At 40.0% G+C, this 27,407-nt stretch overlaps 1 protein-coding gene across 7 annotated transcripts in view; it reads left to right on the plus strand.

Moving 5' to 3' along the window:
* Window positions 1-27,407, plus strand: part of SH3KBP1 (SH3 domain containing kinase binding protein 1) — a 322,980-nt gene that overhangs the window by 165,626 nt on the left and 129,947 nt on the right. For 3 of the 7 annotated variants that reach the window (XM_033112681.1, XM_033112673.1, XM_033112686.1), the window contains 2 exons: window positions 7,878-7,952; window positions 11,666-11,871. In XM_033112681.1, the coding sequence (XP_032968572.1) occupies window positions 7,878-7,952; window positions 11,666-11,871 (281 nt within the window). Of the gene's footprint in view, window positions 1-7,877; window positions 7,953-11,665; window positions 11,872-23,369; window positions 23,516-27,407 lie in introns of those variants that run through there. The other 4 variants (XM_033112693.1, XM_033112703.1, XM_033112717.1 and 1 more) reach the window with 3 other exon arrangements.

Raw genomic sequence — 27,407 nt, forward strand, 5'->3', positions numbered from 1 at the left:
CCAAGGGGAGTACTTCGAAGGTGACCATGGTGATATTCAGCAATGAGGTATGCAGCATTTTTTCTAGGAGGAGTTCACGCACTTAATTGTCCTACCTCGTATATAAACCACCTCGCCCATAGAAGGCCATCCATAAATGGTCATTCTCATTGTTAATCATGATAAACTCTTGGGACATAACCAGTTAGTATTTTGAGGCTGCTTACATAACAACTGGTACCATGTTCAGTGAAGCATTGTCAGCATTTGGAAATTACTTTGGGATTCCTCTACTGATGCAGAAAAGGAGATCTAGGGAGGTATTGGACAACCTCGGGAGAACTCTGATCTCTTGGTATCCTGCCATGATAGCTGTCCTCTCATAGCTGGAGGGTCAGAGAAGTAATGCCTTTTATATCTTTGGAGCTATTGAAATAAACTCTCCTCTTGCTCCGGGTCAATAATGTGGACGTTTGACCCTGCTCAGCTCAAAACCCACGGTGCTGGAGTTCCTGGGGCAGGAGGTTAGGAGGCTGAATGGAATGGTCTCCCCAGTCACGTAGCCTTCCTTTACATGCTTACAAGGGGCTGCTTCTCTTGTAGAGACGGTCCTCCCCAACACTTAGTCAATTAAAAGCCTTCCATTTTAGGACCAGGAGAGCCCATTAGTTTCAGCAGCCATGTTTAGTTACCCCGGAATCTGTCCCTTGTTGAGGGAGTTTTGAGGTTCTGGAGATGCATGGTCTCCTAACAAGGATAGACACTTCTGGTAAGAACTACGTGGCTTTTTAAATCTTCCGTATATACAGTTAAGGAGAAGAGGGCCTATCTATCCACCTCTCCATGGCTGTCCATATTCATCCATCCATCCTTCCTTCTCTCCCCCTTTTCTTCTATTCATTCATTTGTTCATTTAACCTTTTTATAGCCCGTTGTTACCAAGGCACTGAAGATGGACAGAAGCAAACCAGACAGGGTCCCCACCTTCAGTCTGCTCACATTGCAGAAAGGGGGTGCACAGATCAGCAGAAGTCCAAGAAAGCGCCCCAGGTGCTCTGCTAGCCAGGTGTCTGAAGAACAGTGAGATATAAAGGTAGAGACGCCAGTCCCATGGGGATGTGGGGACAATGATGGTCGCAAAGGGCTTCCTAGAAAGCTGATGTGATAATAGTGTTCCTGTAGCTTGCTAAATCAAAATAATGCCCTACAACAGAAAGAAATAGCATCTCTCAGTGTTCTGACAGGATGTTTAGTAGCCGTTTACTCTGATGGTCAAGTTTACATAATCAGATGAGGCCGTGTGCAGAAATTATGTATACTGGTAGGACTTGTCTAGGTAGAACCTCTGGTTTTAGAATGAATCTGCTTATTCCCTACCCACCTCCCCCACCCCCCAGAGAATGGTGTTAGTAGTTTTGATGAGGTTTACTTAAAAAAAAAAAAAAAAAAAAACGTTTGAAATATTCATAGGTTCACAGTAACTTATCTAAAAAACTTCAGGGAGTTCCTATGTACCCTTCACCCAGTCTCCCCCTGGACAATGTATACAATCCCCCTATACAATGTATTGTATAGCTATAGTAAATGCATATTTACTTTTATCATAGAACTGAGAAAGACAACTATAGATAACGCACAAAAGACATCTAGCTTTTTACCGTGGTATGAGCTAATCTGTATTTAATCAAGGTCTTTGTTTGAGCAGACCACTAATATTTTTCATAAATTACAGTTGCTTTTCACAGAGATTGTTTAATTAGTAAAGGGCTCTGGGAGTAAGTTAAACTCCTAATGTTTGTGCCATTTTGGTAATTTTTAGAGATCCTAGTGACATATAAAAATTCTCTTAATTTAAATGCTAGCAGACACTAAGGTGAAGTTTTTAAGACAGATAAAATCTGTGTCCCGATACATATGAAGAAAACTTTGTGTACAGTGTCTCCTTATATATCTCTTTGCTACACACACATACACGCACTCACACACTTATACTCTTGTATGTGCACATACTTATTTGGTATTTTTGCTCTTCACATTTCTGCTTCCAGAAAGTATTTGAGTATAGTCAGTTGAGTTTTTTCAACCAATGGGTGAATGCAATAGAAGAAACATTGCATTATATTTATAAAAAAGTGTGCCATGACAGCTCGACACATGATAGGTGTTCAATAAATGCTTGCTGAGTCCTTTCTTACTCCGATTTTTACCTTTGAATGACAGGTGCAAATTGCAGAACTTGGTTTTCCTTTACCCTGATGCATTTTTATATTACATTGGTTGATTATGAAAATGTATAAACTTTAGTTCTTTGTTTAGGATAATCTAATCTATCAAGGAAAGAGTTACAACAATTGTATTGGTTGATATGTTGACTTAAACATTTTATCTCAGATAAGAAAATTTATTGTCATGTAGTAGCAGATACTTTTTGCTGCATATTGAAATTTGAAAACATCTTTACCTTTCATAGAATTTATGAAACCTTAATGGTGCTTTTCAAAAAGATGTTTAATAAGCTTTTTATTATCTAAAATTTCTAACATATACACAAGTCGAGAGACTTATATAATGAAGCCCTGTGTACCCTTTACCCAACTTCAGCAAATATCAACCTATGGCCAATTCATTGTAATTATACCACTACACAATCTTCCCCCATATTGTTTTGAAGCAAACTCAGATAACATATAACTTTATCCATAAATACAGTCATGCACCGCACAATGATATTTCAGTCAACGAGGGAGCCCCTATACAACGTTGGTCCCATAGGTTTATAATGGAGCTGATTTTCCAGTAAGAAAGGGAAGGATATGTGGTTCAGGAGGAATTTTTTTCTCTGACAGGAGCAATATCTGTGGGGCGTGGCAATAGACTCCCTCTCATTCACAACACGTCAATTTTGAGTGTACAGATTACCTCCCAATCTGTCATCCACTGACCTGTTCAGCACAGAGGAGCCTGTCCCCCCACTGCTACATATTCAGAGGGCGCCACAGCCCTCCCAGATCCAGCTGATGGTCTTCAGAGGACATTGCTGTAAAATCTTTGTTGGGGACCCAAGACCCTGTACAAGGACGCAAGTCCACAGGAGCTCCCCTAACAAGTGTTAAGTGCCACGGCCACTTGAGTAAAAGCTTTCTGTGGTAGGGTGGAGCCAGCCTGTGCCTGTACTTTGGAAATGTTTTTGGGTTGTAATGATGTAAAGCATAGATAAGTTTTATTTCTTCCATCAGTTCAATGCCAGAGGGAGCCCTTTGTGCCAGACAGGGTCAGTGGAACTAAAAATAAATTTCCAAAGTCCAAATATTGAGTCCTGAGTTCTATACCCTCTCCATGTTAAATACCCTCTTTTTGATGACTACCAGAAAGTTCCTTAATCTGGCTATTGATCCAACATGCTGTAGCCAAAGCCACGTTGCCATGACAATCCCCTATGTTCCTTTAGCTTTTCATCTTGATTTCTTATTCCTGCTGATCCTCGGGCCAGCTTTCATTCACACCTGGCAGTGACTAACTATGATGGTGACCTACACCTCACCCAGCCAGTTTCTCCTCTATATTTCCAATCAGTCCAACCCATGTCCCTGTTCATGGAGCAGCATCGATGACGTGGATGTTCTATTTCTGACCCTGTCGGAAGGAAGCAAGGGGCGGGCTTGTGGGACGGTGTTTATAAATTCTATAGCAGGGGACAGTGATGTCCTAGGCTTCACATCCACTCACCACTCACTCGATGACTCACCCAGACCAACTTCCAGTCCTGCAAGCTCTGTTCATGCAAAGTGCCCTGTACAGGTGGACCATTGTAATCTTTTATACCGTATTTTTACCATACATTTTCTATGGTTAGATACATAAATACTTACCATTGTGTTACAGCTGCCTACAGTATTCGGTAGAGTGACATGCTGTGCAGGCTTGTAGCCTAGGAGCACTAGGTTACAGCCTAGGTGTGCAGTAGGTTTGTGGTTAAGTGCACTGCATGATGTTCGCACAATGACAAAATTACCTAAACACACATTTCTCAGAACATACCCCCGTTGTTAAGAGACACATGACTGTATTTCAATATGTATCAATAAAAGGGTGTCTTAAAATACCGTTATCACACCAAAAAAATAATGGCAATTCCTCCATATAATTAAACATATGGTCAGTGTTCACTTTCCCCCAGTAGTCTTCTATTTTTAATACAGTTCGTTAGTTTGAACCTGCATCCAAAGAAGGTACATACATTGTGATTTGTTGATATGTCTCAAGTCTCTTTGAATCTACTTTCCTCCTTCATGCTTCCTTTTTTCCCTTAAGAAACTGAGGTCCATTGTCCATTAGTTTCCCACTGTATACTTTTGCTGATTTCATCTCTGCTGTGTCATTTACTCTATATTCCTATAAGTTGATTAGATTTAAGGGCCTGATTAAATTCAGGTTTGATATATATAGTTCAAAACTGCTTCATCAGTGGTAATAGATAGTCTATCTGGAGGCTCATAATGTCTGGCTGTCTTTCTTTTTGAATGTTAGCAGCACTGATGATTATCACCCAGATCTGCTTATTCATTAGGGCTTGCAAAGTGGTGCCAAAAAGGATTTGTTTTTTAAAAAAAGAATGAAATGGGCTCCCAAGTAACAGATAAATAGTGAAAAAAAATTGAGTAAATTAAGTTTTTAAGAAATAAAACATCTAAGTGGTTGCAATAATAGTTCAAGCAGAATCTTATGTTAGGGATGGAAAGGAGTTTAGAGATCATTTAGTCTGGTGTCAGCTGAGAGCACTATAGCCCAATGAAATTAAGTCCTGGGTGTGGTCGGGCTTATGAGTGATGAGGCCACGATTATATGCAGGCCTTCTACACACATTGGTATTGCCTCCATTATGGCCTGTCGTTCACCCCCTCACAGAGCACCTGACAAATTTCAAATCTGAGTTCAGGTTAGCTTATTTCTTATCACAGATCATGATTATTAATTACCTTTTCAGTTACAATTTTGCACATGCTAATATTGACTAAATGTGGAATAGAACTAATTATAAATTATATTGATATATTATTATATCAAGTTATAATCAGAGAATATCCCAAATCTATAAGATTTGTTTAAACTTAGAGGCAAAGAATCCCTGATATGCCTATTGTTGAATTTCAATTATATATATATATGTGTGTATATATATATATATATATACACACACACACATATATATAATTGAATTTCAATTTTATATGTGTGCATATATATAAAATTGAAATTCAACAATAGTCATATCAGGATTATATATGTATATATATATGTATATATCTTCACATTGTCTTTTCTGTTTCTAATATCTTTTGGATATTACTTAATTTCTTAGATTCTAAAATAATTGTAAAACTAAAAGTTATTTCTGGCAGGGTTTTTTTTTTTTTTACAGAAACCATCTTTTAGCTACAGAAACATTTTCAGTTATTTCCCATAATTTTCAGAGAGAGAAAATTTGTATTTTCTTTCTATAACCATTAATAATGGTAAGATTTCAGTTTGAATCGACTTTCTTATTTTCCTAATTCTGTAGTTTTGAATTTTAGGTACTGATACTTTAGTGACTTGTCAAGCTAAGACAAAGATGGAGATGGCCTTTTAAAACTTAGGGCAAACCACTCCCATAGTATACAAATACTGTATTTCATTAGCGGTAAGAAACGGATTGCTTAGTGCCCCTTGCCTACTCTGTGGTGACACTAGATTTTTTTTTCTTTTTAATATTAAATGACATTTGTTTTGCATGTGACATTCTATTAGCAGTGAAGGGCAATTAGCAAATTGATAAAACAGAATTTCACGCAAAATTAGATGCAAGCATAAACATGATTTTGTGTTGAAATTTTAAAATTCTTTCCTTTTCCAGTATTTGCTGCCTTTAAGTGCTAATATTTAATAGTGACCACAGAGTATTTCTCCCAATAACATAAACAGCAGTCACATTCATGAACTTTCCAGTGGCACATCTCTTTTGCTCTTTAGGCAGAAAGTATGTGTCCTCACCCACCCTCAGCCAGCCTCCATCTCCAGTCGCCTTGCTGCCAGTTTTGCAGAAATGCTTGGCCATTCAGGGCCATGGTCTGCCTCACTGATCTAACTTGGTCCTGGGGAAGAACACAGAGAGGCTCTGTTGTACCTGAAGGAACTTTATCAAAATACTGATTTCTTTTTCTTGCACTTACTTTTTCTGACACTGAAAGGACTGCTACTGTTCAGTTTTGGGGTGCCTGGCTCACAAAATAACTGCATTCCTTCGGAATAGTGTTGCCTTACTGACTGAAGTTAAGCAGGATAAAAATTGGCCCAGATATAAACTAGCCACTGTTACTTGCTCTTTTTTTGTCATCAAAGTCCTCAAGAGCTGCAAGTCTAACAAGAATATTGAAACACTTTTATTGTTTCTTTGGATTATTCTTAAGTAGCCAGTGATTTGAATATCTTAAGTTTTTGCCTTAATTGGATGGAGTACATCTGCCAAAAAGGGCAGATTCCAAAACAAGGGGTGTACCACCATACCTTTAGTACATGGAAATTAGAAATACCTGATTCCGTTTAAGTTGTTGGTCTGATCTTTCACAATCCCTTCATGTATTTTGAATGACATGGCCCAGAAGCTCTCACCATGGTTCCTGTTGGGGTTTCCCATTTTCCAAATGAGTATTTCTAAGACGTGAGACAAGTTGCCCTCTTCCGTCTCAATTCTACTCTCTGTCTTTCTGTAAAAGTAGCCTGCCTTTTCATCCCTCAGACTTACAATGAAGTTATATGACTGATATGTAGCTCACAAGCCATAACAGAACTTATTTCTTGGGTAATTTAGAGTGATGCATTTATTAATTGAGTTTGCCTTTAACAAACGAATTTACCTGCTGGTGGTACTCTCTGTAGGGCATACAAATGTACTTATGTGTGCGTGCGTTTGTATGTGTGTATGTGTGTGTGCGTGTGTACACTCAAAGTAGTACCATATCTGTGTGTTCTATGTACTTACTCATGGTTCCAGAGAGATTTGGGTTTTAGCTGTGTGTCCAGTCTTATGCTATTGATGACCTTTATTTGTAACAACAAAAAAAGAGATAATTTGACATTTGACACCGGGTGAGTCTATGTCCTCATGCTTAGTATAGTCTCATGACTGATCTGGCAAAACCTCAATTAAGATGTTTCAAGAAATAGGGTTTTCTGATGTCCTTGATGATAAGCAGAAAAACCCTTATATTGACATGGTTGCCACTCTTGGTTTCAGACCTCATTGGTGAAAACCGCTTTCTGGTGTATTAATACATTTTCTTGATTAAAGGTACTGAGGATGATCCAAATCTTTTAAAGAGAATTCCATGCCTTGTTTAGTCATGGAATCTTAGTCAATCTTGCAGTCATGAATATAAGTTTGTATCCTACAAGGCTCTAGGGGTAGAAGATAAAGGATGATGGGCCTGAATCTATATTATGCTCGGGTCATATTCTCCAAAGAGAAGATTGTGCTGTACAATTGAGTTAATTAAGGAATCCAACTAATTGCATTCCTTCTGGTTAATTGAGATTTTCCTATTCTTGAGCTATAATGTCGAAATGGCCTCCAAGTTTAAATCGAGCATAATGTACATGCCAGTGCAGAGGCAAGCCCCGGGTCTGGGTGCTCATAATTGTGCATCATGGTTGCATGGGGACTTTGGACTCATTCTGTAGCATTGCTGAAATCCTGCCTAATTGGTCTCTAATTAATTTTGTGGATGAAGTTCTTGCAGTGGATTCATTGAAGGCAAGTTCAGTTAAAGACTCTTCCTCTTCCTTCTTTTGCCATCATTTGCTCCCCCTTCCCCCCCTTCTCTTGTTTTTCTCTCCCCTTCTCTTCTCTCATTCACTGTCAGGAAAGACTACCTTTGAAGGGACAATTCTGTACCGAGCTGCACCTGGAAAGACGGAGGGCCACAGACGCTATTACAGTGAGTGACCTTAACAGCAGGAGACAATTGTAAAGATAAGATCTGGGTACTTGTGTTTCTTGACGCAGCTGCACTTTTCTGAGCTGCTCATGCTTCTGCCAAGTGTCTGTGAATTTCTGATCCAAGGATATGGACTTATTTGCCTAAGATAAGTGCCGTCTCCTTGGTCTGTGCTCCAAGAACATTCCCATTGCCAGCCCCTAGCGCTTTCTTGTTTGCTTTGTGCCTCTATCATATGTGTGACATGGGTGCATGAACCATGCGTGCAGAGAAGGGATCAGTAGCATTTGTCATGGCATATGTATTTGTACCAGTATCTCTGGGCCTCTGGATGGTGTAAGATGGCTTCCCGTGGAGATGTCAGCCTCTTATGGTTATTGCTTTTTCTGAGTGGGTCATTGGAAACCAATAAACCATTTCTTCATTGTGTGGTTCAAAGAAATAAAATTTGTCATGAAAGTCTATGCCAGAAATGGTGTTTTGCTTTGCTCATTCAGCCAGTCACCACATGGCAGACTTCTTTTGGCAGAACCAGTGTGTTCTGCCTTTTGTGTTGTGAAGTAAAGCTGCCAAAAGTTGAAGAGAAGGAGATAAATGTGATTAATGAATGACTCTCATGAAGCCCTTAGAGCAATTCCTGCCACACAGAGTAAGCACTGCACGTGTGAATGTGAATTAAAAATAAATAAAAATAGTCCACAGATCTGAACTGATCTGTGCTGGAATATTAAGGTAAATTACATAAAAGTGGTCAATTGCATGACTGGCCAAAGCAAATTTGAGGAGGCTTTGTTCTTTTTCATCGTGAAGGAAAAACATCCACTTTAGTGTGCGTGTATACGAATGTATACGTACGTACATCTACAGAAGTGATGAAAGAGAAGGTTCAGATGTGAACAACAGAACTGTGCTTCTCAAACTGTCTATGGTGAAGTTTACTTTTATTTCTGTTCTCCAGTAGACAGATACCTGGTCCTGCTGTACATGACTTTGCATGCGTGCAGTGCTCCACCTGGCCCTCACCGAGGGCATTTGATAGACCGAAATGGACCTATGCCCTGTTCACCTAGACAAGTCCACTGGCCACATGTCTGGAAGTCGAACCAGTGCACCCTGCTATAAGCGTCTCCCAACATGCACAATTTCTGCACTTATCTCACTGTGTACCAGTAATGAGCCCTTCATGAACTGGTCCCAATATGCAGACGACATATGGGTTGTACTGCCCGAGAGTGTCACCTGATGTTTTGAGCGTGACACGGTCATTTAACGGGATAGTGTTTGTGATGGACACCAGTAGCTAAAAGATGCTGCACCAAACAGACATGAAAATGAAAAGTCACTTTTCTTTCTCTCCAAAGGGAAGGAACTAGATTTTGAGTTATTTCACCAACCCAGATATTCAGATATTTAACTTATATACTTAAAAGTGATAGAAGCAGGTTGCCAGAATTTCTGGAAGAAAAATCTGCCGTGTGTTTCCTTCCCAGTTCATGCTTGTGTAGTTGAATGACTATGCAACCTCTCCCTATGTAACGCAAAGAGTATTTCTGACAGTGATTAATACAAAGTTATTAAGATGAGCTCGGAAGGTGGCAAATCCCTTAAATCAGAAGCTCAGTGAAATCACGATGGCCAGTGGTTGAAAATATTATGGTTCTAGCTAACGAGGAATGCTAGAAGAATCCTTCAAATTCCTCTCTTTGGAGATCTAAAACAACCTTTCCCTAATCTATTTGCCCAGCTACCTGGTGATGGTGGTGGTGGTGGTGGTAGGGACGGGGGTTTTGATGGTTTCTTTTCACTAACCATTTCTTTATTCTAATCTCAAATGGTTCTTTCCGAAGCAGAAAAGAATGTACGAACCCTTTATCACAAAGAAAGAATCCATACAACAAAATGAGAACATTTTGCAGGGGAAATGACATAATATTTAGACTCAAAAATTATGTATCCAACAGGGATATTTCTAAAAACAATGAACAAATGAACACACAAATGGGTGGCCAGTCTAGGGGCTGTGCATGTTTGCACTCTCAAATCCAGCCCTGTAAATTTCAGCCGACCCCTTGTTGTGGGCTGTTCCTGATTGTTCTGCCCTCTCTTCTTGCTCACAAATGCTGTTCTTTAGTTAATAAAAATGTACACCAGGGATTTTCCTCTTTTTTGGCTTATAAATACTATTTTATTGAAAACAGCGGCAACAACAAGCACAGCCATTGTTTTAAGGATTTGATTTTGAAACTTGTTAGCAATTTATAATGACCTTCCTATATTTTGTCTGTTTTTACTTAGCAGTTTCTTCCTGCACCGAGACTTCTTTCTTTAAAAGACTTCAACATTTTATGACATTTGATGTGAGCAATTATTTGGTGTATCATTCTTATGTACTAGAAGGCCACCTTAACTGTAGGAAGATAAGGCGTGATTAGCTAATCGCGAACAAAATTTTATGGTGTACTTTCACCCCAAGGGCATGGTGGCCATCAGGAGATATATAGTAAGTGCTCAGGAGCTGCCCTTCGCATCTAGAGGATTTTAGAGACAGGTTTAATGGCAGATTTTAGTATTCCATAAACTATCCTTTGAATGCTGCCCTTTGATGGCATGACTGATGTACTAACCATCAAAGTCAGCATGTACACCCAGAAATTAACTAGAAACAAATAGGCTCTTCCTTTTAGGAACATGATTGTGGGCAGAGCCTGGGGAAAAACGAATTTGGGGAGGTAAGTGTCCATGTTGTCTTGCTGGTAACTATTTTGTGACTTCCAACACATGCCACAAGAGGTCAAAGGAAGGGTGTCATGTCCCCAGTGTTCTTCTTTAGAAAGGAATTCAGCTTTGGGGAAATGATGGTGTTAAAGGAAAGAAGAAGAGCTTGGGAGATTCTGGCCTCCGGGAGGGCAGCTTCCGTTCCCTCTTTAACAAACACGATCCTCTTGCCAGGTTGAATGTGAAGCCTGGTTTAATGTTTTCCTAGAGAAACATGTCTGTGTTCATTTATTCCTTGTGAAGCCATCCAAAGAGATTTAATTCTTTGGCAGTCACAATTTTGTGTGGTTGCTTTAATTGCTAATTTGTTTAAATGGCTTCTAGCTTTACAGTTTCCCTTTAGGAAATGTTGCTTTCATTGCTAATTGCTAATTGACATGAGTCATAGAGATTGGCGGTACAGTATGTGGTAGTGACTGGGCAGGGAGGTGAGGAGGGGGTGAGAAAGATGGTTATTGCACACACTGACGGAGGCAAAACAAATTTGAATCAGAACCAGGTTCTGGTGGAGGAGAGGTGAAACGTCACATTTACAAAGAGATCTGCTTTGAAATAAGATTTTCTGCAAAGTTTTGATTTACTTCTTAAAATTAAAGGCTGGGGGTGGGGAGATCAAACAAAACTCAGAGCTACCCAAACACAACATATTCAACACACTGAATATGCCCTGAAAAGCCTTAGGGCAAGTTCTCCTAATACCCCGTAACATTTTTATTTAAAAAAATATTTTTTTTTGGAAAAAGCTAAATGTATTAATTTATTTTAATTATTTAAAAAAATTATATATTTATCTTATTTTCAGTTACAGTTGACATTAAATATTATTTAATATTAGTTTCCAGTAAAACTCTTAGGGGTGGTTCCTGGTTGGCTGTGAGGTGCTTCATGGCTGTGGCTGATTTCTGAGCTCTTTCTCTCCCCGTACCCCCTTTTCACAGGTTTAAGGGAAACCACAGGCTCTGAGAGTGATGGGGGTGACTCGAGCAGTACCAAATCTGAAGGTGCCAATGGGACAGTTGCAACTGCAGCAATCCAGCCGAAGAAAGTTAAGGGAGTGGGCTTTGGAGATATTTTCAAAGACAAGCCAATAAAACTAAGACCAAGGTCGATTGAAGTAGAAAATGACTTTCTACCAGTGGAAAAGGTATGTTCAACAGTTTCTTTCATTTTACCATAATGTAGAGTATCCAAAACTGCATTGTGGGTTTTGACGTCTCAGACTTCCTATGCTTCCTTTGGAATTTCGGTGTTCTCACGTGCTAGCTGTTGGCCCGCTCCCCGTTGCACACAGCCCTTCTGTGTGGGAATAACTTTCCTCGAAAGGCTCATGCTCTAGTTTGCTGCTTCTTTTCTTACTGATCTTCTCTCTCAGGAATGTTTCTCAGGATGACTTTTTAACTGCACCAGCACTTCTCCGTTTCCTCCCCAGAAAATGCCCTGATGCCTGGATCCAGCGAAACACGTGATATTGACACTTTCCAAGCACCCCCCCCCCCCAATCTCGCTCCTCTCCTTGTACACTTCTCTGATGCTTTGTGCTTAGGTGTATGGCCCAGTTCTGCAGTAGAGGAAAGGGGTTGTGCATTTTGTTCTTTCGGGGTTAGATGGGAATGATTTCAGACTGCCGAAAGGAAGTCTCCCGTGTGTGTGTGAATGATGGACACGGCCCACACTGTGACTCCCTGGGTTGTTGCCATCAGGAAGCTGGCTGTGTTTTTCTGCCTCTGGTTCTGGGCTGGCGGGAGAAGCAGACAGCATGTTGCTGCTGAGTACACGGTTGCCACAGCAACACACACAGAGCCATCGTGCTTGTGGCTGTCAGTGACGTCTACTGTGGTACACTTCTAAGCATCATAGCCTTGCTTAGGATTTGATAAACACCATGGAATTTTCCAGATTATAATAAGCTACACTTGTGCTGTGCTTAGGGAATGTTTGTTAATTCGCTTTAGTGTTGAAAGTTTTGCTTTGACGTTTGTGCCAGCAGACTTGGGGGATGGGGCATTGGCAAGATCGCTAATGCAGGTTTATCGGCAGCTTGTAAATATTTCTCATTTTCGGTGAGATGAATTTTGAGAAGTTGCATCATTTTCAGCAGCGGTAGAACTTCTATCCATCCCCCTCCGCACTATGGCTCAGCACCCGTGCCCAGGGTCATCGTGCCTGAGAAACAGAATCTGAAAAAGGAAACTTTTGAACACTTAATACCCTTAGAGACGAAGAAAGTGGAAAGGGCAGATATTTACAAATTAAGACTGTTTCGTTTAAACTCTTCTTTTGCTGAAGCTTCTCTGAGTCAGCATTGTTTATTTCAGTAATCAATATATGATGTTTCACACGGTCACTTTCAGATTCCTGTAAATATTTACAAAAGAGCAAGTCCCCATCTTGGGAAAGAGTGATGTATGTAGTCTTTCTTCATTTTATTCTAGTAGTTGAATTGAACATGACCATTGACTCAATCAGGAAACAGTTCATTTCTCTTGTTCGTTTTATGATTCTTGGTCTTATTCTTCGCTATGTAGAAGGATAGTGTATGTGACTTTTATTATTGCTATTATTATTTGTTTTAACTGCTAATAATAAATTGCAGTTACTAATATGAGCAATATTAGCCTCAAACATAATAGTGCCAAGTTTGTACCTGAGCACATTTCTCCTCTGAAACCCAGAGTCACATGTCCAACTGCCGCCTTGAACATCTCCATTTGAAGATCTTAAATTCTTATCGCTTGTCCAAAGGGGAACTTGTAATCATCCCCTTCAAACCACTCTGCCCATAGCCTTCCCCATCTCAGTTGAAGCCAGGGCCACTCCTCCCATTGCTCAGGAGAAAAGCCCTGCGTTGTCCCTGACTTCTCCTTTCCCTCAGATCACGTGTCTGGTCCCTCGGCAAACCCCATCAGCTCTGCCTCCTAAGTAGGTCTAGCACCCACCACGGCTCGTCACCGCCGCTGCTCCCCTGCTCCCTCGCCATCACTGCTGTGGCCTTATAGTAGGGCTTTCTGCTTCTCCCCTTCCTCCTACAATCCAGTCTCAACAGTGAAGCCAGGGTGAGCCTTTGAAACCCTAAGTCAGATCATGCCACATCTCTGCTCACTCCCCTGCAAAGCCATCCCTGAGAACCAATGTGAAAGTCCTCCCCAGGGCCCAGGAGCCGAGGTGACCTGAATCCCACCGACCACTCGAACTTCCTCCCTCACTGCTCTCTCCTTGCTTACTCCATCCCTGTCCTCTGGCTCTTCCTTAAACGTGCCCTGCCCACTCCCACTTGGGGACCTTTGCCGTAGAGGGTCTGCCTGGACCCTCTGCTTCTGCCTGCCTCCCCAGCTTCCTGCCTTTCTCCAGGCTTGGCTCAGGCCTCACCTTTTCAACGAGGCCTGGCCTGGCCCACTCATTCTGAAATCTGCCCCCTGAGCCCATCCTGCTTACTTGCACTGCATTTTTTTGTTTTCCGTAGCATGTACTCCCTCCTAACATAATATTTCTTTTTTACTATTTGTTTTGTTCACTGATGTATGCTATGTGCTCAGAACAATGTGTGGCACATAGTAGGTGCTCAGTAAGTATTAATTGAATAAATAATATTAAAACTGTATTAACATAGCACTTTAGAGATTATAGACATCTATAAAATGAGGGGACTGGGTGGGATAATACAATAGTTATATAGTTGAAAATATAGTGATTGTATGATTCACTGCATCTTTGTGGAACACAGAGAAGATGTATTGCTTTGGTCTTGGTGACATGAAATGTTAACTTTATCAGAGTAGTGTGTGTGTGTGTGTGTGTGTGTGTGTACATGCGCACGTGTGTGTATCTTGATTCATGATTTGTTTGCAGAATGAAACCATGTGCTGGCAGCCACCTCAACCCACTTCTCATTCTGAAGCCTCTGGGGAAAACGTAAACTTGCCAGCTTGCTTTACTGGCTGTGGATAATTCTTACAGCATCTAAGAGGATTCAGAACTATGTCCCCCCACCTCCCCCATCGTAGGCGCCATGGATAGTTACATAGATTTATGGACCCATTATGTTATTGCACAACCTGGCGTGAGGGTTGATGAGTGTGATCATGTTTTACTAGTGCACAACCTGGTTCTTATCACTTTTGAGATGGATTTGTGTTCCAGATTTATGTTTTAGGAAGGAAGTTGCCTTTGAGAATTGAGCTTGCTGTTTTGATTTTTAGAGGCACAAATTGGATCTCATGTGCATTTGTTCATTGAGGCCCAAGCAGGTCTTCCACTCAGGCTGGGGCAGTTGGCCTTCTGACATGGCTGGTTTGATAACTTGGATGAAGAAGAAAAGGAATCTGATAATTACTAACAGCTGCAAGCATCGTATACTTTCCATGCAAGTTTGTGAAGTTTTGAGACCCACTTTTCTGAGTTAGTTTTGTGCTTATTTCAGTTATGCTTTAATCCACATCACGCTACCCATAGGGGTTGAATGCTGATGATTCCATGTGGGGAGAGATACTGCATAACACCCTCACCCCCAGCAATAAGGACATAATGAGTATTCTTGCTTCGCTTATTGAGCTATAAGGAAGAACCCCATTAATGAGTCTTTTTAATAGTACCAATTGGATAACACATGTGAGTGATTTGTTTAATGCACCATTTAGCTGAAATATTTGCACATGAAATGATTTAATGTTTGGGATTTTGCTTCCAGTAATTTGGAAGATGGAAGAGTGGGTGGGCCACAGAGTAAATAAAATTGGTCGTAAGTTGATAATTGTTGAAACTGTAGATAGGGCTTACACGGGGGTTTAGTACACTATATTTTTGTATATGTTGGAAATTTTGCTTCATAAAAGGTTAAAGAAAAAGAAAAAAATCTTGGAAACGATGTACCATTTAAACTAAGCCCAGAGATAAATATAATAAATAATGGAAAGAAAATACAGTGTGGCTAAAGATGAACCGAGTTACATATCATAAAACTAGAAGGGCATGGTACCATTTTCCTAGCTGATCGACCTTGACAAAGTCACTTGGTCTCATCTGGGCTATCTGTAAAATGGGAATACTCTTTACACTTATCCTACCCCATAGGACATAAAAAAGAAGTTATATAGCTGAAAATACGTTGAAATTGTAAATGTAACTCATTTCAACTAGTATTTAATGAGTACTCACTATATGCCTGGCACTGGGTGTACAGTGGTGAACAAAACTGTTACTACCCCTCAGGGAGCAGCAAAAAAGTAAACAAGAATAATACAGTGTGGGGAATGCCGTGACCAGGCTGAGAACACAGTGCTATGCCGTAGGAACCCTTGGGCATGGCAGGAAGTGGTAACTAGTTAGGGAGAATGGAGAGTGTGTGTTCATGTATGTGTGTACCCACTTCCTACAGGAAGTGATATTTAGAGTTATAGGAAGTGATGTTTTTAGGCCGACAGGAAGTGACATTTAGATTGAGAACCATGGGTCCAGTAGATATTCAACAAGCAAAGTAAGTACTTTTTCTTCTCTAAGAGTTATGAAGGTGGGAAGAGCAACATGTATGAATGCCTCAAAGCAAGAAGAAGAAATGACACAGAGCATGTGTCAAAGCTCTAACAGGAAGTGGGTAAAGGTGAGAATGGAGAAGGAAGTAGGGCCCAGATCAGGAATGGCCTGGTGAGTCCTGTGAAGGAGTTTGGACTTGATCTTGAGGGCGACAGGGAGCTATCAATGGGGAGCTGTTTTCAGCATGAGAGTGACATGATCTGATTGTGGTGTAGAGAAAGTATTCCAAGTTACAGTGGGAGGAGTGCATTACAGAAGACGTGGTAGCTAAAATTCAGGAGAGAGTTTAACAGAAACTTACAGTGGCTCTCCCGATACGCCCCTCACCCCCACCTCAATTTAGGTTCTAAAGCAGGTAATGAATATAATGAGTCAGTGGATAGAGAATCAAACTACTATTTGTGCTCATTTTTTCAGTACGGATACCCAGTTGACTCAGCACTGTTTATTAAAAAGATCATCCTTTCTGTAGTGTACCTTCGTCATAATTTCAGTGTGTGTCTGTTTCTGGATTTTCTGTTCTCTTGGTCTATTTGTCCTTGCACCCATTCTGTATTACTTACTAATTGCACTCATACCTTAATGACTGTAGCTTTATAGTAAGCCTTGATATCTGACAGTGTGAGCCCTCAGCTGTTGTTCCTCTTCAAGATTTCCCTGACTATTGTTGGCCCCTTGTATTTCCATATAAATTTTATAATCAGCTTGTCAGCCCACCTCCCAAAACAACCCTGGGATTTTGATTTAAGGGGGGTTGTGTTGCTTTCGTAGATACTTTTGGGGAGACTCGACTCCTTTCCAATCCATGAAAGTGGTATATTTATTTATGTAGGTCTTATTTCACTTTGCAAAAATTTCTCAAGCTGTACACTTATGCTCTGTGCGTATTTCTCTACCTATGTTATATTGCAATTTTCATGTAATTGCTGAAGGCAAAGTGGGAGGATATAGGTTAGTATGAGAGCCAAGTTGGTCTGCCTGCTGATCCCCAGAAATAGACAGATTTGCCCACCCAGTCTCAGCAACGCTGGAGTAGGGCAGACCCATGTGAGGTAGAAGGGCCTGCCCCTTGGGGAATAACAGAGAAGGCCAACTTCCAAGAGGAGGAAAGAGAAGAGCTGAGCTGAGCTGAGCTCACCCAGTTTATTTTTCATAAATTCACCTGTTAGAGAAGTCATTTCACTCTCCCAGGAGAGAGTGAATAAGGGGGCAGAGAGTTCCAGGAGTGTCCAGTTGTGTCCAAAGGCCAAGAATGTCCATTTGGACTCCCTTTTACATGGCAGGAAACATCAAGATAAGAGAAGTACTTTTTCCTCTCTAAGAGCTTTGAACAATTGGAATGAGTGGTTTGGGGAAATATTTTGAAGGTAGAACCAAGAAATTTGACAGTATGTGGGGGATAATGGAGAGGATGGACTTGAAGACGATGTCTTGGCAACTGGCTTAAGTAGCTGGGTGGATGGCAGCATCCTTCCCTGATTATGGAATACTAAAGGAGAAAAGATATTTTAGGAGGAAGATCATAGGTTCATTCTTAGACTAGTTGGATTTTGAGGTACTTGTGGGACCATTAATTGGAGGCATCTAGCAGGCAGTTGAATAAATAAGTCTGGTGATCAGAAGGGAACTGTAAATGTAGGTTTGGGAATCACCAGCCTAGAGATTTGGGTTGGAAGACTATAAGCAAGAAGGCAACCCAGACAGGACCTTATTCTCATGAATACAGCTGGTTCCTTCTGTCTCCCACTTGTGGACCTGAGAGGGAGTTTCCTCGTCAGGCTGCCTCCCTGTAATCCCAGCCTGGCCCCACTCTCTTTCTAAACTCCTTGCCTTTTCGTGAATGACTCAGATGATCACTCCTGGCCAAACACTTAGGGGAAAAGTGTCAGGTATTATACATGGGTGAGTAACTCCCAGGACCTAACCTGACATGTTTTTTATAGAATAATCTTGGCTTTTTGGTACCAGCTCATTCTATGCCCAGACTCTCTGGGCACAACTTCTGGCCCCCTTAATTACTGGGAAAAATAGTCTTTTTGGTCCAGGCTCTTCAAACAACCAGAGTGGAAAAGATATTTTCCCGAGTTGATTGTTTACTCTACTGGATTTCCTAAGAAGAGATCCTTTGAGAAGCTCTTTTTTCATGGTCTTCCTGTCTTAGCTGATTTCCATCAGTGACTGATATCTTTCTCTTGAAATGATTCTGTTTTCTTTCTATATTTTCTATTATACAACTAGACATTGTGTTTGCGACAGTCTCTTTTTCAACTCTAATCATCTTGAATCTCATTTATAGAATCACAGTCACCCACATTAATGCCTTTATAATATCAACATTGTAGCTTTTAATTGTAATAGAGAATTAGAATTAAAATTGTATATAAATTAGCTACTAATCAATTTTTTAATCAGCCAAATTACAGTAAGAGAAATTTTGATATTTTAATATATATCTCAGGCCGTCTTTTTATCTATTCTAGTAAAAATTCATCAAGCTGTATAATTAAGGAAAATTAAAACATGTAAACATCTAAAGTGATGATTTATTTCCTTAAAAATGAGAGATTTATGTCTCTAATCCTTTGAAAGCTAGAAATAAGTTCTGGGGATCTCCAGGAGCTAATGATATATTCTTTGACTAATGAAGCACAATGGGGTCAAAACCTTGTGATTATCTGAGACCTATAGTATTGGAAGTCCCTCATTTTGGTTGAAAGATAAGATTGTATGACATCTCTTGAGCAGTTGAAAAATTCATGGTTTTAAATGAGCACATGGTATTAAGATGCCCACTGGTTGCCTGGGCTGAATGAACTGTGTGGGAATTTCAGACTTCGGTTTATATGTTATCTTTCCCCAGAATGTCTCTATTAAGTTTTCTTATCTAGCAAAAGTAAGGAAAGGGGCATTGGTGGGGGAAAGGGAACCAGAAACAGTATTGCAGGGTTACTCTTTGACTTCTTAGGTGCTGTTTACTGTTTTGTATATGCTGACATATACTTTCTAAAACACTCAGTATACTGTATTGTCTAAGAAATGTTCAATTGTAGCCAGATCATCACCAAGAATTGTATTCCCAGAAGGCCTACAAATTGTATTTTTAGGAGTATAATGGTTATTAAGCATGCAGGCCAGAATGGGTTCAAAACCCAACTCTGACTCTTCCTGGGACAAATTATTTAAGCACTTAGACTTTAGATTCCTCATCTGTACAATTAGAATACCAAGAATACCTGCTCTATATGGTTGTTATGAAGATTAAGTAACATGAAAAATGGGTAGAAAGGTGCCTCACATATAATAATCACTTGATTAACATTCGTAGTTATTATTGTTGCTTTTCTGGTTATTAGAACAGGAGTGCCTATAAATAGCACTGCAGTTTCCAGGATTATTTCTTTAACTTTTTATTATGGAAAAATTTCAGACTCAGAGAAATAGAACTGAATTTTGCTATATCTGTGGCAGCTGGTTTTATTTGACATCACCAAGTCTTAAATATCAGCCATTAGAAAGTAAGTGGTATGATTTGGACCTTGTCTGTGTTAGTCACCATTGTATTTACACAATTCCTGGAAAACCACTGTTAAATTATAGTTGGCCCTCAATAAATATTTGTTGTATTTGTCAGACTGGATACATGAGAATAACATTATATCCCAATCCAATCAAAATTATAAAGGAAGGCACATTCTGTTTGGGATCTACTTGTGGTCTGGCTAAAGATTCACTCTCCATTTGTTCATTAATTGGCTCACTCATTCATGTCCTGAAGCGGTATTGAATGCCTTTTATGGCTCAGCAGTGGCAGCTCTGGGATTTCTAGATAAATGAGCTAAGGAGTGGCAATCCGTTTGCAAAAGGATCGGCTAGGGGGCATGTCTGGATGCTGTAGTATTAGCATAATAAATGCAGATTTTTCACCTGGCAGGTTATTTATTTGGGGTGGGAGATAAGTGGGTATGTATAAAAGTCATTATGAGCAGGGGAAAAGGACTAGCAGAGGTATGTCCAAAGCATCAAAGAGGGTAGGGAGGAAGGAGCTATTGGGTTGGCGCAAAAGTAATTGCAGTTTAAAAAGTTAAAAATAATTGCAAAAACCGCAATTACTTTTGCACCAACCTAATACCAACTTTTCTGGAGGTCCAGAAGCAGGGGATGGGGTGTCAGGGAGATCTTTTCAAGGAAAGTGATATTTGAGCAAAGTACTAAAAGATAAATGGGGATTCGTGATACTTGCAGTGTGTGTGCACAAGGAGAGAGCGTGGTTATAGAGAAGGGCTGGGTTTGGCTGGACGTGATGGTGGGAGGTGGGGAGTTGGAGGGAAGTGGCCCCTCTTCCCCCAGCGCTCTGCCAGCTCACTCACAAGCTCCACTTCTTCTGGGTGGGCCGCTGAGTTGGTGGAGAAGTTCTTTCGGGCAGTGGCATGAGCAGATGAGCACTTTGGAGAGAGAACTGGGGAGGCGCCGGGCAGTGTGGAGTGGAGATGGGAGAGGAAGCAGCTGGGAGACTTGCCAGCCCTGGGGCTCTGTGGTCGATGACGAATTGGCCAGGTACCAGGAACTTCTAGTAGCTCTTGGAAAGGGGCAGATGGGCCCACCTCAGGCACAGTCTTTGAGTTGGGCTGCCGTAGTCTGGGTTGGCAGCAGAACTGACAGAACAGCCAAGTTTCCTTTCAAAGAAAACTCTCTGTGTATTATGTAAAGCAAAAAGCTAGGAGTCAGCATTCAACCATCATTGTTAATAGATAGGCTAAGGATATAGAGATAATAAAAAGAAATTAACTTGGGAGGGCATTGTTAAATATATTTACATACTCACGAACGTAAGTATGTATGTCTATAAATCACTTACACGTTTATTTATGTATACCTATACATTCAGCAAGCTTGTCTTCCTAATTAATTTTTTAATAAACTTTTTATTTTAGACTAGCTTTAGATTTATAGAAAAGTTGTGAAGATAATACAGTGTTCCCACATACCCCCCACACAGTTTCCTCTATTGTCTATTGTTATCATCTTACATTAACAAGGTATATTTGTCACGATTAATGAACAAATATCAATATGTGATTATTAACTGAAGTCCATCCTTTATTCAGATTCTGTTTCAGAATCCCATCCAGGATAGCACATTTCATTTAGTTGCCCTGTGTCACGCAGGGACTCATGCGGGGTCTCACCTCCCGCTCCCCACAGAAGAACACAGGACATGGTGAGGCCAAAAAGGAACACCCACAGAGCCATAGATAGGGGAGTCATTCCACTATACTCCATGCCTTTCTGCAATCCGCTCTTGCTGGCTCAGCCACCATCTTCTTGCTAGCCCCCATTTGCTGCTAGCGTAGCCACAGCAGTTCTGTTAGTGGCCAATGGCTCGCTGGTTACAGCTGACGGCCAACTAGCCACAGCTGATGGCCATCCAATCATAGTTGATGGCCATTTACTACTCGAGCCAGCACCTTTCCACGTGAGGCCGAGAGTCTGGAAACTGCACTCCTGGCTCTGTCCCCACAATGTCCTTACATTGACATTTGTCTGATGTTTTTCTCAGACTGAAGTAATGGGTTTTGAGGAGAAAGACCACAGAGGGTGAAGTGCCATTTTCATCATATCTTCTCAAGGGTACGTGGTATCAACAGGACTTCTCACTGTTGATGTTGACCTTGGTCACCTGGCTGAGGTACTGTTTGTCTGTTTTCTCCACTGTAAAGCTGTCCTGTTCCTTCCTCTTTTCTATATTTGACAATTTAGAAAGAAGTCACTGGGCACACTTCACACTTAAGGAGTGTGGAGTTCCGCTCACCTCCTTTAGGGAAGAGTATCTACATAAATTATTTGGAAGTTTTCTGCACAGGCGATTTGTCTATTCTCTCCCATCCTAATTAGGTTTTGATAGGGTAATATCTTATCTGTCTTCTAAATTCCAAATGCTAATTCTGTAGCACTTGCATCACACTTGCCATTTGCAGCCTAGTGACATCGCCCACATTTGTTTTCTTGTGTGATATATCAACAGATCAATGTCTTATTTACCCAAGCAGATTGCGCATTTTCTTGAGGACTAGGACATCCTCTTATTCAAAGCCCAATCTTAGTCTACAGAATTGGACACACTGCAGGCGGTTAATAAGTATGGAATGAATGTTTTTTAAATTAGCTTAATTTAAAAATGTAAAAATTAACCACAGTTAATCCCTGAAACAGATTGTTAGAGTCTAAATATATGAGAACCATGATAAAGTGAGGATGTTATTGACTTGATATCCTGATTTGTGAAGTCATCTTAAATCTGTAATGTTGGTGAATAGGCTGCTTATTGTATGCCTGGCGCTTTTATAGGCATTTTACGTATATTACTTATTTATTCTTCCAGACAACCTTACAGGACGGTGCTATTGTCTCCATTTTATAGGTAAGGAAACTGAGGTGAACAGAGGTTAAATAAATTGCTCAAGATCACACAACTGGGAAATGGCCCAGCTGGGATTTTGCTCTCAGACACTCTGGCTCTAGAGTTTTGATCTCTTAACCACTGAGTTTAAATTCACTGAAGTGGTGATTAAAATGGTATCTCATTTGGGGAAAAAAGCAAGATTGCTATTTAAACATTTTATTCCAATCTGTTAGGATACTACTGATGACACGCTGGCAACAATCTTGCTGTGTTTTTCCTAGGGGAAGTGATTCTATAAAGCCACGGCTGTTTTTCCTTCTTCAGTTTTTTTTTCTTTTCTGAAATAAGTAATTTTTATGTAGTACAACTACTTTTATTTCTTTAAACTATGGGCATTTTCAGGACAGACCTATCATATACAAGTCATATTTTAAATATCTCTCACTCCCCAATCCCATTATCTGTTGAAAGATAGTGGGCTTTTTATTTTCTCTCTGACGTTTTAAAACAGAAGTGGTTGCTAGGTCCTGCCAAATAAGCAGTTCTTCAGTGTGTTCCTTGTCCGAATGGTCACACCTGTGGGCCCCAGGAGGCAGCCTAGATTCCTGCAGGATGTAGGCGAGGGAGGAGGACTTCTCGTGAAGCCACCCAAGCCATGAATCGGCCCTGGCTTCCTGAACCATAAACAAATGCGAGCTTTGTTCTCCCCATTGCTCATTTGGTCCCAAGTATGACTCAGGGTTAGGCTGGGTCCTTCAGGCTCCGCGCCTTTGGCTGTTGGAAGGAAGTGGGAGGGTTCCAGGGTAGTTCTGGGGCTTTTTCAAACTGAAGAGAGGAGGCTGGCTGCATGATGGGAGAAGAGGTATTTCTTTTTCTGCTTTTAGAGATGTAACAAATGCCCTTAACCTTTTATCATATCTCTACCGTTTTATAACAGGACTTGTAATGGGTTTGTACTGTTGGGTTGAAATGAAGTGTATGCCAGCTAGGATCCCTCAGGGAGGGGAGCCATGGGTATGCTAAGGAAGAACCTAAACGTGGAGGATTGTTTTCTGAAGTCAAATGTTGCACTGGAACTATTGAGCTGTTTTAATACCCCCCACCCCTTTGGTCAATTCGGCCATTAATTTTTACAGATGTTTCCAATTTCTCGGTGTCCTGGATTTCCATGTGCTCATACTGCAGAGAGTAATTTAGATGGGCAGTTTGCACAGCAGTAACTGTTACACCATGTCACCGAGATGTTTAGCAGTTACAGATGTTTGTGCAGTAAACGAATCCAGCTTGCTTCAGGTTAAGTCAGGAGAGAAGAATATGTCCATGCAGAGCAAGCCAGCTCTGGGGCATTTCACCCTTGGGGGGCATGGACATTTGGAGTTTTCCTTGTGACTGGAGAAGCTGTGTATAGTGACTTCTGAGTGCTGTTGAACTGTTGTTCATAGAGGTAAAGATATTTGGGTAATTTTGTAGTACTGAACATTTACATTCATTTGCTTATATACAAAGTAAAATAAAGACACTGAATTACTTGATTTTCTACAAGTTTGCTAGTAGATGATATTGTTTCTCTCTGTAAAGTGTTCATAGTTATCTTCCTAAAAGCAGAAGTCTGTCATTTTCCAAACACGAAATAAAATTCCCTAAATAAACCACAGGATAAGTAAGGCTTACAATGCGTCATATGTCTTCCGTATTCCTGTCTCTTGCTGAAAAACAATATAAAGGGGAGAGTTAATGATATCTATAAAATATGTGCCTTATGTCTTTTTCTATTGGCTTTAACTTACAATATTTTCAAAATTACAAAAAAAAAGGAAAATAGAATGACAAAAAGGAAACACGTTTTTTAACACATTATTTTAAGAGTAGGATAACTTCTTGAAAAGTTTTTTAATGGCATCTGTTGCCTGCCTAGAAGGATGTAAGTGCAGGCAGCAATTGGCTAAAATAAGAAATGTATTCATCTGCAACGGCTTGAGAGAATTTTCCTATTGCAAGATATCTTAAATGTGCTTGCTACTACTACTATTATTGCTGGATGTCATCATTATGAGTTCTGAAAAGTAGAAATCAGAATTCGATATTTACATTCAAAATTCAGATGGTGACTCTTTGGAAACTGAGTGAAAGCATAGATTGACTGAAAGCATATGTGAAATATGGAAAAGCCTTAGCGATAACGTTGGGCTCTCTCTCAGAAGCCTCTCTAAGCTAGGGCCTGGAGATGGGACGGAAAGATAGCCCCCGAGACTTTTAAAGGTTCTATGACCTATAAAATACTTGTTACACTGTGGCATGCTCCCTGAACTCTTTGCTTGTTTGTTCTCAAAATGGAAATAGCTTTGTTACTTCTCTGAGTACAGGAGCTCTTTGCAATAATTACTGTAATAACAAAAACTCAAAGTTAAAGAATATGAATAAATAAATAGAAATTGACCTTAATCCTGTTATCCAGGAATGACCATAATTAACATTTTATATGTATTCTTCCAGATTTTTATCCAAGCCAGAAGGTACATGTATTATACATGTCACTCTTTATACAATAATGAGGTCATATTAAATGTCACTCGTTTTTAAAAGTTAACATACTATGGGCCCCCTTTCTGTCAGATGGCTGCATGGTCATCCATTATAGACATGTGCCACCATTCATTAAACCAATTCCCATCTGATAACTATTTATGTTGCTTCCACATTTTTAATATTAAAAACAACATTCTTGTATATGCATCATTGTACCTTCCTCGATTATTTCCTTAGGTTGAATTTTTAGGTGGGGAATTTGCAGGTTAAAGGCTGACTTAATTCTGGATTTTTTGTTTTTAATGAAAATAACCCAAGTATATGATGAAAAATTCCAACTATAGAAAGAACTATAGTAAGACTTTCTCAATCCCACACACTCAGCTTTACTTCCCAGTGGAAATCCCCATAAAAGTTTTCGATGCACTCTTACAGAAATACATCATTTTCTTTATTGTGGTAAAATATATGAGATGATACTATTTCATCCATTTTAAGTGTACAATTCAGTGGCATTAAACACATTCACATTGTTGTGCAACCATATCACCATTATCTCCAGAACTTTTTCATCTTCTCAAACTGAAACTCTGTACCCGTTAAACACAAACGCCCCCTAGCCTCTGGCAACCACCATCCTACTTTCTGTCTCTATGAATTTGACTACTCTAGATACCTCATATAAATAGAGTCTTAAACTATTTTCCCTTTGTGTCTGGCTTATTTCACTTACCGTGTTTCCCCGAAAATAAGACCGGGTCTTGTATTAATTTCCCCCAAAATAAAACCGGGTCCAAAAGACGCATTATGGTGTATTTTCGGTGGATGCCTTATTTTTTCATGTACAACAATCTACATTTATTCAAATACAGTCATGTCATCTTCTGGAACATTGTCATAACATACTAAATGCGCCCGTCTGGCTGACGATCTTGACTGGGGCTTATTTTCAGGGAAACACGGTAGAATCATGTCCTCAAGGTTCATCCATGTTGTAGAATGTGTCAGAATTTCCTTCCTATTTAAGGCTGAATAATATTCCATTGTATGGATATATTACAATTTGTTTATCCATTCCTCTGTTGTTAGACATTTACATTGTTTCTACCTTTTGGCTACTGTGAAGAACGCTACAGTGACCACTGACATACTGGTACCTGCTTGAGTCCTGCTTTCAATTCTTGTGGGTATATTCCCAGAAGTGGACTTACTGGATCATATGGTTATTCTGTTTTTAATGTTTTGAGGAACTGCCATACTGTTTTCCACAACGGCTGCACCCTTTTACATTCCCAGCCACAATGCACAAGGGTTCCAGTTTATCCACATCCTTGGCAACACTTCTCATTTTCTGTTTGGGTTTTTTTTAAAAGGGCCATCCTAAGGTTGTGAAGTGGTATCTCATTACGGTTAGAATTGGTGTTAATGTGTGTTCATGTTGCCTATCACTAAGGGAAAAATATGTTATTATTTTCATCCTAGAATGATGAGTTGAGGTCAGTGTGTTCTTTCTGAGGTTCCCAGTTAGATAGCAAATCAATTACACAATGCCAAGTGATTGCAAATTGCTTAAAGAAGGACTAGGTCACCCTGCTCCCTCAGCCTCTGCAGAAAAGGTCAGTAAAGAGCCCAGGTCTTGCTTGCTGTCAGAGGTTTGATGGTGATCAGGACGGCTGCTTCTCACTTAGCCCCACCCAAAGGTTTATGGAGAGTGGATTCAAAACAGTTCTTTTGAGAAAAGATAAAGTTCTCTTTTGTGCTATTGTTAATTCTAAATGATAGTACTTGATTCATTTTACATAGTGTGAAAAGTCAGTTTTATGATTGATTTCCTCTCCACACCTTCTGCTCTGGAATTCCTTGGAGATAGGAAATGAAAAGTCCTTCCTTTTGCACATTATTTGCTGAATCAATTGATACTCTTCAGTGGGGTGGAGGGAAGTATGTATAAGAATTTGGTTATGGCTCTCTTTTATTCTTATATTAATAATTCATAATATTTAAAATCTTGGAATTTGCAGGTGCTTTAGGTTCCTGAAATTCAAGGTGTTAAAATTTTCTTGACTTTTACTGTCTGACTTATTTTGCTTAGCATAATAATCTCAAGATCCATCCATGTTGTCACAAATGGCACTATTTTACCTTTTCTTATGACAGAATAGTATTCCATTGTGTATATATACCACAACTTCTTTATCCAATCATCTATCGAAGGACACTTTGGTTGT

Source organism: Rhinolophus ferrumequinum, chromosome X, assembly GCF_004115265.2.
Source record: "Rhinolophus ferrumequinum isolate MPI-CBG mRhiFer1 chromosome X, mRhiFer1_v1.p, whole genome shotgun sequence".
Taxonomy (NCBI): domain Eukaryota; kingdom Metazoa; phylum Chordata; class Mammalia; order Chiroptera; family Rhinolophidae; genus Rhinolophus; species Rhinolophus ferrumequinum.